We start from the raw sequence: 13,765 nt of genomic DNA, 5'->3' as shown, positions 1-13,765 counted from the left end.
ATCATCTTTGAATTCTACCACACCAATAATAACTCTAATCGTACCATTAGCAATTATCTCCAAGATTTCCTACCAGTTCCTCCTTTATTACTAACTGGTAGATACTCACAGCAATGTATTTTCCTTCTTTTCCCCTAATCATGTATATATTTAATCTTGACCTATTTGAAACATGCCCAAAGAAATCAAAATCTTACTGAATAAACTAAAAACTGAAAACTGAATTTATGCTTGTGAATGACATGTTTACATGCAGAAAAAAGTGTATGATTTAAAGCACAAATGGAATTGCAAAGGAGACAAAAGGTACTTTATCTTTCTGTTGTCCTCCGTGCTAGCACAGAGATGTGTTGCAAATTTAGCTAGTATTGGTCGTGCTCCAGTAGATCTGGTGGGAATTTTGGATCATGCAACGCCTTTGTTAACATGTTAGACCTTGGGCTGATTAGGTCAGTGGTAATTGAAGTGGAGTTAGATCATAACGAGGTTGGCTTTGTTGGACCTACACCGATAATGATGGAGAAGCAGAGCCTATATTAGCACTGCAGCCCAAGGCTGACTAAACTATTCTGATTGCTGTTAGTTCGAGATTTATCCCTCTGCAGTGTAGAAAACTGTTAACATGATTTTAAGATTATTTTCTTGGCGTACGTGGATCTGGCTCTCACTGTGCTGCACAGAGCAGCAGCCCCCTCCCTCGCCCTCTCCTCCTCCCCCTGTGCAGCGTATGGCTCTGGAATCCAAACTGCTACAGATCCAAGTGTTGCCCAGGCTGTTATCTGCTGTGGGCCAAATGAAAATTCATTACTCAGATACTCCTGCACTCTGGAGCTCTGGTTGCTGTCTAAGTCTCTGTGTTGTGGCTGAGAACCATCTGGAGTAAATCAAATGAAATAAAACCTCTATTAACCGAACCTTAAATATCCAGAGCTCGCCATTATCATGGTCAAACACCCTGACATTGCAAAAATTTCTTTGCTTGGTACAAATCTCTGTTTCCCACGTTTTTCCACCGTTGTCACTGCTGCTCAGGAAATCAAGACTGAGCTGGTTGCCTGCATCCTGAAATATTCTGAACCACACTGTTGTGTAGCTCAATTGTGGAAGCTGACCAATGCCAAGCCGCTGACAGGATGGGGGTCCAGCTACAAAACCAAAGCTTTAAATACCAAGAGCATCTCTGAGCGTAGTGGTCTTGTTAGCACCACTATAAAAAAAAACAAGTGTTGAAAAAACAATTTGATTTGACTGTAGGGTAACTGAGATTTTTGCAAATGAGGCACTGTGGGGAGCTGCTATCCAAGGAACTTTCCAGTGGAACAAGTTGGGATTGTGCAGTCAGAAGAAAACGCAGACTTTTAATAGAAAGCACACAAAATCTGAGTCAGTCTGTTACATGAAGCAAACCCCCATATAACAGAATACAGTACCCTGACGGAAAACCTTCCCTGAAAGTGCTCCCTCCCCACAATCTCTGCAAGCAGCCACCTTGAGTTAGACTTAAAGAATTTTTTTTTACCTTAGAGACTATAAATGAAGTTGTTTAAAATGTATTTTGTAGGTGCATAGGCAAAGATAGTGCTTGCATTGGAAAAAACGTTATTTTCCAGAGGGAAATTATGGAAAAAAAGACAGTGTGGAATATTTCTAACTACCTTACATGAGCAGCAATAAATGTAGAGACAGAGGGAAAGCTACACCAACTCAGACCGAAGGACTTCAAACCAGATGAGTTAGAGATTCTTCTCGTCTCTGACTTCTGAGAGGCTGTGCCAAATAAAGCTGTAAAAAAGTGTTGTATGAATTTAATTTCATCATTTGCTAAATGAACATCCTCACAACGTGTTACATTCTAAAGTATTATTTGCTTTGCTTATTACCACTTTCCGTGCAAATACGCGTATGTACACCAATAAAAATAGTTGCCCTGCTTAGAAAGACTTGGAGCCGATACAAATCTACAGAGGAATTAGGAGCATCCCAATAAATTTCCCACCCCTGCGTTCCTGATGGCAGTCTCTGCTGAGCTAATATCATCTCGAAATGCGATCAGAGTAATTACGAACTCCGTGAAAGAACCCTGAACGTAATTAAATCAAGGAAAGGGGAAGAAAAAAAATCCCTGTAACCTTGGAGGGCTGGCTGGAATCCGGAGCGGAATGCGCTCGCCCCGGCGCTCGCTGCCCGCCCCACTCGCGTCCCTCGACCCGGGTGAGAAGCGAGCCGGACCGGGCTGGGTTGGGCTGAGGATTTTAGCTCTCTCCAGCGGGGAACCCGGCGGTTTTTTGGCAGCAGCCGGCTGTGAGCTCACACCCAGCGTGCCCGGCCGAGGGCTGCAGCGCGGCGTCACGCGTGGGAGAGCTGCGGCCGCCCGCGGGGGGCTGCGCCGAACCCGCTGCTCGCTGCGGCGCGGGGCTGAGTCCCGCCGAGAGCACCTCCGCTCTCTGCCGTCGGGCGGACAGCACCTGGCCCCGAAACAGCTGTGTCGGTGTGCTGCGTGGATCAGGCCCCCGCCTGCGTTCTCCCAAGGAAAAATAAAACCCTCCGTAATCTCATTTCAGTATTTTTTCTGGGGAAAAAAAAATGCAACTGACGAGAACTTAAATTTTCTTTAAAGAAACGGTGTTTGAGAAGTAAAGAAATCAGCCAGATGATCTCCCAGAGTCGGGCACTCTCACAATCAATTCGTACCAAACCTAAGCCTGTAACTCAAAGGCGGTTTATTGACTGGTTTATGATATCAGCCCGGGTAATCAAAAAGCGATGGGCAGCCGCGGGGGGCAAAACGGCGCAATCGCGAAGCTGCGATCATGCAGGGGGCTGGGGATAGATTTGGAAAATAAAGATGGGTAGCTAAGTGGGAAAAAAAAAAAGCTGACAACAGATAATTGTAATTCGAGAATTGCATCAATGATGGGACGTATCTCCACATTGCGAATATACTGCATAAATAATAGGACTTTTACAGGAGCTCCGTCTGAGCGCAGGGTAATTCATCATATTGCCCATCTCACGCCCCCTCTATATTTCCGAGATTGGTGGAGGGGAGCAGCCAAAGCGTCGAAAACGAATATGTATGAAAATAGACAAATAAAAGTAAAACGCACTTTTAAAAATAAACTCAGCTGCTTGTTTATACGGGGAGATGGGTTCGCGTAGGCAGTCTCTGGGCGTAATCGGGTGCTCGAATCTAAATCAGTGCAGGAGTTTTTAGCTTGTAACTCTCCACTCATTATTTTCCGCGCTGGGGTGAATCATTTTGATGTATTCATAACCCAGACAAGCAGGAAGGTGTGTGCGATAATTAAAATTCGCTGCAGCAAGTTCGATGGAAACCGCTTGCAAACGGAAAGACGGAGCCCGGGAAAAAAAAAAAAAAAAAGTTTTAAGGTCATAGATCCTCCCTTTTTTCCCCCGTTTCTCTTAAATATAAATATATATATGGAAAGAAAAGAGTTCTGCGAAGTCTGGGGCAGTTTCTGCCGCCCGGCCTCGGGGCGCGCTGGCGGGGTACGCGGCCCCCCCGACGGGGCGGGAGCTTCGGGCACCCATCGCTGCACTGGGCTGGAGCCAAACCCAGATTTTTGCCCGCGTTATTCTCCCGATGGTGGGTTTGGGGTGTCCCTCCGCGAGCGGCCCGGCGCCAGCAGGTGCCCGGGGTTTCGCTCCTCGGGGCCCGATCCTGCGCTCTTGGGAAGCTGCCCCAGCCTCGGGGGGAGCAGGGTCCGGCCCTGGTCTCCAGGACAGAGCGAGACTCTCGGGGGTGCGGGAACCCCCCCGCCACTGCCGACGGCAGCCGGCCCCGTCGGGGTCCCGCTCTCCTTCGCAGCGCGGGGCCGTGCATCGTCTCCGAAAAGCAAGTCTCCATCCGATCCTCTTGATCGCGAGTTCTCCGCATGTAAATGTAACCTCTCTAACAGCGCTTTTCTCCCCCGAAGCGTTCCCATGTGATTAGTTTAAAAGTTATTACCTCGGAAAAAAAAAAAAAAAAAAAGTCTTTTTCAGTCCTTAAGGGCAAAACTGTTAACTGCTTTGAGCGGGAAGACATCTGATCTCTCCCAACCACCCCCTGCCTCTTGCCAAACAGAGCAAGTATCTGATCGTAAAAGCAATACCTGCGCGGAGAGAGGGAGCGCAGCCCTGGGCGGGTGGGAACGCAGACGCTCGCATTGCGCAATCACCGCGGCTCATTCTGCGCTCACTGTCTTAACGAGTGGGTGACACCGGTGCGATAAACAGGAACCATTGTCGGGTGACACAGAGGACAATTATAACGCGTGATTGCGCTGACTGCCCGTTTCCCGCACCGAATATAGCGCAACGGTGCTTCCCCGCATCCAGCCTCCCCGCCCGTCGGGGGCCAGGCTACGCGTCCCGCCGTGCTGGGCAGGCGGAGCCCCCCGGGGGGCCGAGGGCGCTGCGGGGAAGGCTGCCCCCCGCAAGTCGCCCGGGAGCGGGATCCGCTGCCAAAGCGGCTGCAGAAACGGAGTCCAAAAGACTCCAGAGGAGGATAAAGACCGAAACGTCGGCAGCCAGACCTGATCCCTCGGAAGCTCTGATGTTCAGCTCGTTTTAATTCCTTCCTAGCGTCGGGAGATAAATGAATAATGCCTATTATTACAATGCCTTTCTCTTGGCTCCAGGTCTCATCTGGAGGAAGGCGACGAGACAAAAATCTCCCAACATCTGACACATCAAATACCACCTCGGCGCACACCTCCTTTCGGGGTAAAACTTAGACTTAATGCGCTCTGAATCCGTTTTCTTTCTAGGCAAATCGGGAGCCTAACCTTCCTTTCTTAAAGGACTTCCTCACGTCAGCCTAACGGTGGCTCGTTAAAAAAAGTCTCCTCTCTTTAGAAAACGGCTTATTAACCAAATCGATCATGAAAGGAGGGGGAAATAACGCTTGTGGGGTTGTCCCTCCTGGAGAACAAACGTGCTCCCCGCTGCCCGCCAGTTTTTTGTCCCCGCGGGCAGTCTGTGAGGGACACGGGCTGGGGGTTGTCTGGGGATGCAGAGCATCATTCGGGCAGCGATCCGAAGGGGTGCCCGCCTGATTTACACCGACGGGGTAGGAGCAGGGCGGCTGGAGAAACCGAACATACCCCACACCCCCCCCCAAGTCACCAGCACCAGCTGTCGCGGACTAATTATGCGGTGGCATTTCATGGTGGGGATGCTGCCCACGGTCCCGCGGGTACGGGAGTGAGGATGCTGTGGCCGTGCCAGCCCGTCGCCTCCCCCCGCCCCAAGGGTGGGCCGAGAGGCAGCCTGGAGCCCGGGGCGGGGGGGGAGAGGGGGAAGCAGGAGGCGGAGCTGGCCGGGACGGGGCGTCGGGGCTGCTGCTGCTGCTGCTGGAGCCGGTCAAACTGCACAGCCGCTTCCCCCAGGAGCTTCCCTTTCATCTCCCCGCTCCTGGCGCCTGCAAAACAGCCTCAGTTTGTCTGCAGCGTCTCTCCTCCCCCCGCGCTCCCTCCCTCCCCGTCCCGCTCCAGCTGAGAGCCCCAGCACCGGGGACCCCAGAGCCCGCCCCTGCTCACGGGGGCTGATGCTGCCAGAGGCCGGGGGGGGGGGGGGAGCTGGGGGGGCACCGAGGGGTTTGGGGCTTTCTGGGCATCCTTGGGGTGCGGCCGTGCGCCGTGAGGCGGCTTCTGACGGCGGCTCGGAGTTGGGGGGCACGCAGACGTGGGGCTGGGAAACAGCCCCCCGAGAGTGGCCGCTCCCAGAGCCGGGCAGCTCCCTCCGAGCCCGACGGCCGAGCCCCTGGACCGCCCTCCCCGGGAGCGGGGTCTCACCGGGGACACCACGGGGGACCCCGACGCAGGACTCACGTCGGTTCCCCGGGCCGGGAGGATTCCCTGCTGCTCTGAGGCTGGGCGGCTGCTCTGAGATCCGGGATAGGGGGGGAAGCTTTAATTTCTAGAAACTTCTCCAAACCCCGTCTCGGCGAGGTTTCCATCCCGGCATCCAGTGCCGCGTGGGACTTCATTCTCCTATGTTTAACTGACAGGAGGAGGATGAAGGAGGGGAGGGGTGAGGGAGGAGAGAAACCTCCAAGTCCAGAGTTTGGACAGAAAACGCTCCAACCTCTCGATGCGCTAACACTGAAGAGGGCAAACGCCATGAGAAAACCCTGCCATGCTTTGCTATCCCAGGCACCCCTCTGGCACCTGAACCGAATCAAACCACACTGGATGAGCCGACTTCTGCTCCGTGCTTCACAAAGCTGAGAAGATTGTCCCTTGGTCCTCCTCCTTCTTCCAGCCTCCCAAAGGACGACAGCGCAGAGAAGCCTCCCCAAGCCCACGGGGATGGAGTGTGAGCTTGCTCACCCAGGCCACAGCCAGGCAGCTGGGGAGAGAACCTGTACCCAAGGGACATGATCGGTGTCACTGTGACCTGCCCTCGCCGGAGCTTTCCTTCCCCAGGCGCCCTTCCAGCGGGCATTGACTTTGGGAGCGCGGTATAATTATCTGTAGCATTTTCAGCTGCCCCACAATGGCTTTCCACGGGCGGTGCATTGTTCTTGACACACATGCATTGTTCCTGCATGTCCATCAATTCTCATTTACTTGTCACGGTGCAGGAAGCATGGAGAAGAGAATGGAAAGGGGGGGAGAAGAGGGACAAACTCAATCCTAATGCAGCAGCAGAGCTTACAAGGCCAGGGCTGGATGACTGCAGTCCTGCATCTCACTGCGAGTATGTCCCAGCAAAGAGATGAGCTCTGTGGGGAAAAAGAAGCAACAAACTGGGGATAGGCAGAGCAGCTGCAGAGGCATCAGCTTGTGGGGTCAACTGTTAATTTCACCCCTGGAGAAAAGCCCGAATCGGGGCTCCCTTGCCTGAAATGTTGCAGGCTGTCTCAGCCAGGTTAGCTGGGCAGAGGCAGTGAAAGGTATCACCTCTCTTTGCAGATCTGGCCTGGCTTTAATTCTTAACCCATCGAGGTCTGCAGTAACACTGCTAGCAATAAGTAATGAGTGTGCAAACCCTACTATTAGACCCGCTGATGAGTGGGGTTTTGTAACACGGTTTCATATATATGTCCTCCCACACTCCTTCCCACACCACAATCACTTGTCCCAGTCCCAATTTCCATCTGTGGCACCAGGCAAGATGCTATCGGGGCTAGGGCCGCTCACATGCTTGTTGGCTGACCGGGGCATGTGGGGTGTGGGGGTGGGGTTGTTGTTGGATGACCAGGACTGTAAGGGTTTGGGGGGACCCCTGGGCCCAGCACAGCCCAGTCAGTATGGCCCCTTCCTCAAGATGCTCTCCGGCCTGGCCTGGGCAGCAGAGCAAGTCCCAAAGAGAATCCACATCAGAACAGTATCTCTCCCAAAATCACCTCCCGAATAGAGAACAATCAGCTTTCCTTCTAGGAAAAGGTGTAATCAGCCAGGCTGCAGAGGGAGTGGGAAGTTGTGATTTGTGTTAGCAGGACTGGGGACTTCCAAGGCTGCTGCATGGGCTGGCAGGAAGGTCGGGAGCCCAAATCAAGCACGAGGTGAGCTAGTGAAATCCTGCACGTTTTGTGGAAGGGATATAACCAAAACCGCACAGGGTGCAGAGTCCTGCAGCCACCCAGGACCGAGCCCGCAGCTTCGCCCAAGCTGTCTGTGGAGTCAGGGCGTGGGGCGAGGAGCTGCGCCCACAGCCCCAGACCTGGGCAGAGGCATTGCCGCCTTCCCAGAGTATTTTGGCTTTTCGGAGCCTCGGTTATAAATAACACCAAAACAGCTCCCAAACGCTGTGTTTCCTGGACATTAAAAAAAAAAAAAAGCACAACGGAGAAAGCTGCGGGCACGGTATGAAATAACGCCTGGCGTAAGATTAAAATAATTATGAAAAGAACAATATATATTTGCCTTTATCCGTGTGGTAATTAGAAACGCTTTTTAAAGGATATTCTTTATTCATACCAGCACTGGTAGGAAGTCAAAATGTGAGAGAATCGCTTTCGTAGTGCTGGTTTGATATGCCTCTTAATTAAGGGCTGCGTGCCCCTAATTTATTAAAGCTCATCTATTCATCACGTGTGTAATTGACGCCGGAAAAAAATAATAATTACAGATCTAACCTCTGCAGAGTGGTTTTGCCCGGCTTTGGGTCTTGCTGCCGGGGAAACGCAAACAAACCCCCCCTCTTCGGACGAAAAATAAGCGGCTGGGAGCAGTCGGGGCCGTTCGGCTGAGCCGGGGTCCAGCACCCCGCACCCCCCAACCCCGTGAGAAAGCACCCCGTGTCCCGGGGACCCGCGGGGCGGGGGTGCGGCTGGGGGGGGCGGGGGGGCGAGGGGCCGGGAGGAGGCAGAGCCGCGATCTTCTAAAGTTTCCTCTTCGCCTAATCATCAGCCTTCATTGCCCCGCCGGGGTTTGGGGTTTTTTTCCTTGCTTTGGTAGATTATAACCCTGGACGGCTCCTTAATAAGCACAGCTCCGCCGGCTGTCCGTGTCATTAACTCCTCATTCATTTTGGAGGGGGGGACGGGGGGGGGGACGGGAACACCCCAAACAAAATAAGCCCCGGGAAAAGCAAAGAAAAAAAAAAAAAGAAGAAAGGCAGGGTTTCTACCCGCCCTCCCGCTGCCGAGCCAATGGGGTGAGTCACCCCGCGACGTCAGGCCCCAGCGCGGGCGCTGATTGGCCCGCGGGGCGTCTGCTCCACTTCCCAAAGGAGGAAAGAGCCGGGGAGCCCCCAGAGGGGGAAAAAGGGGGGCGGCGGCCCCGCAGCGCCTCACTCCGCTCGCGCAGTCCCCGCGCAGGGCAGGACAGGGCCGGGCCGGACAGGGCCGCGCAGAGCCGCAGCCCAGCTCCGCTCCGCTCCGCTCCCTTCCCCGGCCGGCCCCGCTCCAGCCTCGCTCCGCACACGCCATGGCTTCCCCCTCCAAGGCCAAGGAGGTTTTCTCCTCCGACGAGGAGGGCCCGGCGGCCGGCGCAGAGGAGCACCGCAAAGTCAAGGTGTCCAGCCTGCCGTTCAGCGTGGAAGCCCTCATGTCCGACAAGAAACCGCCCAAAGATCTGCCGCCGGCCGCGGCGGGGGGCAGCGCCGACGGGGCGGCCGTGGGCACCTCCAGGAACCTGCTGCTGCCGGGCCACGGCTCCCGGGACGCGCACAGCCCCCCCGGGGGGCTGACAAAAACCTTCGACACCGCGTCGGTCAAATCGGAGAACTCGGAGGACGGCACGTCCTGGATCCAGGAGGCCGGGAGATATTCCCCGCCGCCAAGTGAGTGGCCGGGGGAGCGGGGGGCTGCGGGGCGGGCGGGCGGGCGGGGGGGGGGGCACCGCTGCGGCCCCGGGCTCCGAGCCCCGGCCCCCGGGCGGCCAGATGCGCAGGAGCACGCTGCATGTGTACAGACAGACATGCATGTCAGAGTCTGAGTGTGTATGAGTCGAAGATCCTATCGTGTATCTGCCTGTGTGTGATTTTTATGTGTTACATATTTCTTCATAGGCGTGTTATGTATTTATATCTTTATACAGTTATATATATATGTTTATACGTACTTATAGAAGTATATAATGCTTTTCGAACCATAGAAAGATCAGGAGCTTCCAGGGGCTAGCTCCCTTTCCCAGCACACGGTTCGCCGGCTGCCAGGTTGCCCATTTATCGCAAAGACAAATGCAGATTCTCGCCGTTTCCTCCTCCCTCACACCAAGCGTTGCAATGCAGCCTCCTCGCTCGTAAATACCCGGGAATTGTCCTTCCCAGCCTTGCGCGCTTTCTGCGCGCTGCCTCCGGCCGCGGTCTCTCCCGGCGCGGTGTTTGTTCCTCCCCGCCTCGTTGCACGGAGCCTGTCCGAGCTTCCCGAGCTGTGCCCGACCCCTTCACCCCCTGCGAGCTCTCCCGACCCCCGTCCCCACCGCCTTGGGGACAGGCGATCCGTGGGTGACCGGTGACTGCTCAAACCCTGCTGCCGTTCGAGCCGCGCTGCTGTGTCTCCGCTGAGCTGCGTTTCGCCTTCAGTGAGATCCCTTAAAAAAAAACAAAAAACAAAACAAAAAAAAAACCCCACAAAATTTAGCAGCTTTTAAAAAATAAAAAGCCCCGAAGCTACCTTTAGGAAGAGATGAAAAACGTCAGCCGGCAGTGCTAGGCGCTGCCTTCCCATCGCCGCAGCCTCGGCGGCTGAACACCTGTACCAGCAGATCGAGCCGCTCTCCACGCATCCCTGACTTGCCTGGTGTAAATACAGATGCTCTGCTTTATTGAAGTTCGTGACTTTGCAGACGCGAACTGTTGAGCTGGACAGGCTGGCAGAATTTGCTCCTGTAATCTGACATTGCAAGATGGAAGTTTAGTGCTGTTACAGCTCCTCTTTTGGGGGGACAATCGTTTCGATTTGGCTTTCAGCCGCCTTCTTTCCTTTGTGATAACCCCGGATTAGTTTGATTTCTGACGTGCTGGGAGAAGGCCCGGGAGGGAAGCAGCCCCCCGGTGTCATTCCCTGCGCAGCTCCGGTTTGCGATTTTCATGTACCTTCAAGCTGGCTGGAAAAGCGTGAAAAGCCTGTGCTGCTCCCCAGACCCCCTCCCCTACCACTGCCCTAAACCCCAGACTTAGACCAGGCCGGTATGTTTTTTTTTTCTCCGAAATTCCTCCTCTTTCGCTATTAAAATCGGCGGTTCGTGAGATCTGCAAAATAGCTTTGTAAACGACTTCAGTAGCGAGGGAGTTCAGGTACGGTGACTTCAGCGGGATTTGGGGCGAAAAATGATGGTGAGGGAAGGGAAGGTCCTTCGGCCTCGGTCGCCTTCCCGACGTCCCACCCCACCGGCTGCCGGCACCCCGGAGCCGGTGTGACGGGAGGCAGCGACCGGTCCTTCCACGGGAAGCCCCGCTGCCCCGCGGAGGGCTTGGGCGCGAGAAGTAGCTCCTCGGTTTATTATTATTCATATTACGGGTGGGGTGAACGGGGGGGGAAAGCTGTAAATGTTCCATTTTGAGCAACACGGGGAAGGAAGAGTCTCCAAGGGATGGGTTTTGTCCGACGCTGGCCAGAATGCGGAGAATAAACAGGAGGAAAAAAAAAAAAAAAAAAGAAAAAACAAAACAGCGAAATAAATCACTGCGGCGAGTGCTTGGGGACTGGCAGTGTGCGTTTATCTGCGGTGGCGGCGATCCCTGCTTCTTATCAGAGTTTGGCAGTCCCCTGAGGGATGGTGAGGGAAGAAGCCCCTGAACGTCTGGGTGTATTCCGGGGAAAATATTTGTCCGGGATTTAATTTTTAAAGAACTTTTTTTGCCGTTTCCCCCGCGCGTGGCAGAAGTCGGGACGGGTCGGGCGAACCCGCAAGCGGGGAAGGCGCTGGGACAGGGGGCGATGCCCGGAGCCGCGGGGTCCCTCGCAAAGCCCCCCCCCCCCCAGCTGGGTCTTCGGAGAGCTCAACTCTGAAGGGGAAAATAGCTTGCGTTTGAAAAGAGAGAGTGGAATAAAGGGGGGATCGGTAGTGAATGTAATGTCGATTTAGTGGAGTTTTAGGAGTGAAGTAAATGTCACGGTGAGCACCGTGATTATTAAAATGTCCCCGTGTGATCATTAGACGGTATCTGGCAAGTTGTTTACCAAGAGGACTTTACTTTTCGCATTTGGTGTCTAGAAGAAGAATAAGAAGAGAAACTGAACTTCTGCTGTAGCTGTTTTCTCCTTCTCCTTTCTGAACTTTTGAACACTCTCCTCGTGGGATTTTTTTAAAATTGCATGATATTCACTGAAACAGCTTCGTGGTCTAGTTTATTTCAAAAAAATAAAAGAGGAAAATGAAAGGGGTTCAGAAAACACAACGTGCAAATCCTGACAAGCGTTTGAACCAGACACGACAGCACGCGCAAAATTTAGCAGCCTCTTAAGAGCAGCCTGTGTGTCATTTTCTGCGTCAAGCTGGGGAGCCAGAGTGGCTCGTCGTACACTCTGGGAGTGATCCGAAGCACAGCCAAATTGCTAAGCTTTTCAAGTCAGCCGCACACTTCTTAATTATTCTTTAGATTGCAAAATTACTAGTGAAATGCAAAATGAATCGAGAGACAAGTCAGCGATGTGCCATCCTGGGCACGTCTACGTGACCTGGTTGGGATTATAAGGCAAGCACAAAAGGTAGTAGACTTCCTGACTTGCATTGGCTATGGATGCTGCAGCTATGTGGGATTTTTTAATTGGCAAATGTCATGAAACCTAAATGTTGAATGAAAAGTGCACTGCTTGCTTTTTTTTTTTATACTGATTGAAAAACAGAAAATACTTCTTAAAAGAAAAGTTGTTCAGCAGAGGTAAAACTTGCTCTTGATTTCAAGCAGAGAAGAAATAGCAAGAAAAATGCCCAGTTATCAAAACCACAAAAATTACGAGACCCACTTCAGCTGTCAGAAAAAAGATAGGATTGAGTTGTTGCTCTTGGTGGAGAAATCCTAGAGTGGGGCTGGGCTGGGCTTGTCTCTTGTGCCACTGTCCTATTGTGAATCTCCTGCTTCTGCATATACGTTTGTCTTGCACTTTGTTGGAGTTACTCCTCCAGTCCTGCAGCTACGAAGACAGCGGTTTCGTGTGCCCTAGACCCCTATGATGTGACTCCTAAAGAGATCTGCTGTGTGTGTGTGTCTGCGAATCCTTGGTGCCCTGTTTGCCTACAAGCTGTCCTTTTGAAATCACTGAACATAAATTTCACTTCCCAGGACATCTCTGAAGTCCTGTGAGCATGACTTTGGCCAGGAAGAGATTTCCAGAGCAGCTTGAAAAAGGATCCCCTGTTTCGAGGGTATCACCTGGTGGGACTCTCCCTTCAGATACCCCCCCATTCCCATCCCAGACTCAATCCAGCACGTCTCTCCAGAACGCCCAGCAGTCTCTGCTTTTGTGATAACCGGCCTTTCCCTTCCTTGCAGGACACCTGAGCCCCACTGCCTGCACCCTGAGGAAGCACAAGACGAATAGGAAGCCCCGAACCCCGTTCACCACTTCCCAGCTGCTGGCTCTGGAGCGCAAGTTCCGCCAGAAGCAGTATCTGTCCATCGCCGAGAGAGCCGAGTTCTCCAGCTCCCTCAACCTCACAGAGACCCAGGTCAAAATCTGGTTCCAGAATCGGAGGGCCAAGGCCAAGAGACTGCAGGAGGCTGAGCTAGAGAAGCTCAAAATGGCAGCGAAGCCCATGTTGCCGTCGGGGTTCAGCCTCCCTTTCCCCATCAACTCTCCCATCCAGGCTGCCTCACTGTACGGAACATCCTACCCTTTTCACAGACCTGTGCTTCCTATCCCACCCGTTGGACTCTATGCTACTCCAGTTGGATACAGCATGTACCACTTATCCTAAGAAGATCAGAAAGACAAAGTGACAGTGAGACAGACTTCCTGGTGGATCACGTCCAACCCTGAGAAGGCAGTACACCAACCAGTACTGGCCGTTCCTTCTGCACGCTTCTGTCTGCCATCCTGAGTGTACGGGAGTTTGCGTTAGCAAAGCAAGGCATCCTGTATGCTACGGGTTGGGTGTCTTCTGAGAGTGCTCTGAGCGCTCAGAGTCTGATCCTCAAAGAAAAAAAATATGTAAAAACAAACAAACAGAAAAAAAGAGAAAAAACATTTGAGCAAATGTAGGGGGTTTATGCAGTGCACGTAAAACTAGAATAAAAAGGAATGAGTGAAAAAGCAATCTCATTTTACGGAGGCAGAGATTTCCTGACGCCTTCCTGATGGGGCCCAACACAAGTTTAAAGTAAGAGGGGTGTATGCTCTAAATCCACACTCTCCAGTGACATCACT

The 13,765-nt window shown here is 53.0% G+C and overlaps 1 protein-coding gene across 1 annotated transcript; it reads left to right on the top strand.

The window, feature by feature from the left end:
• Positions 1–8,879: 8,879 nt before the first annotated feature.
• Positions 8,880–13,316, top strand: MSX2 (msh homeobox 2). The gene is made up of 2 exons (XM_075441708.1): positions 8,880–9,234; positions 12,892–13,316. Exons 1-2 carry the CDS (start codon positions 8,880–8,882, stop codon positions 13,314–13,316), a joined length of 780 nt encoding a protein of 259 aa, XP_075297823.1.
• Positions 13,317–13,765: the final 449 nt, after the last annotated feature.

Source organism: Opisthocomus hoazin, chromosome 22 (assembly GCF_030867145.1).
Source record: "Opisthocomus hoazin isolate bOpiHoa1 chromosome 22, bOpiHoa1.hap1, whole genome shotgun sequence".
Taxonomy (NCBI): Eukaryota; Metazoa; Chordata; class Aves; order Opisthocomiformes; family Opisthocomidae; genus Opisthocomus; species Opisthocomus hoazin.
Note: the sequence above shows the minus strand (reverse complement) of the source record. Positions and strands in the feature narration are given on the sequence as shown.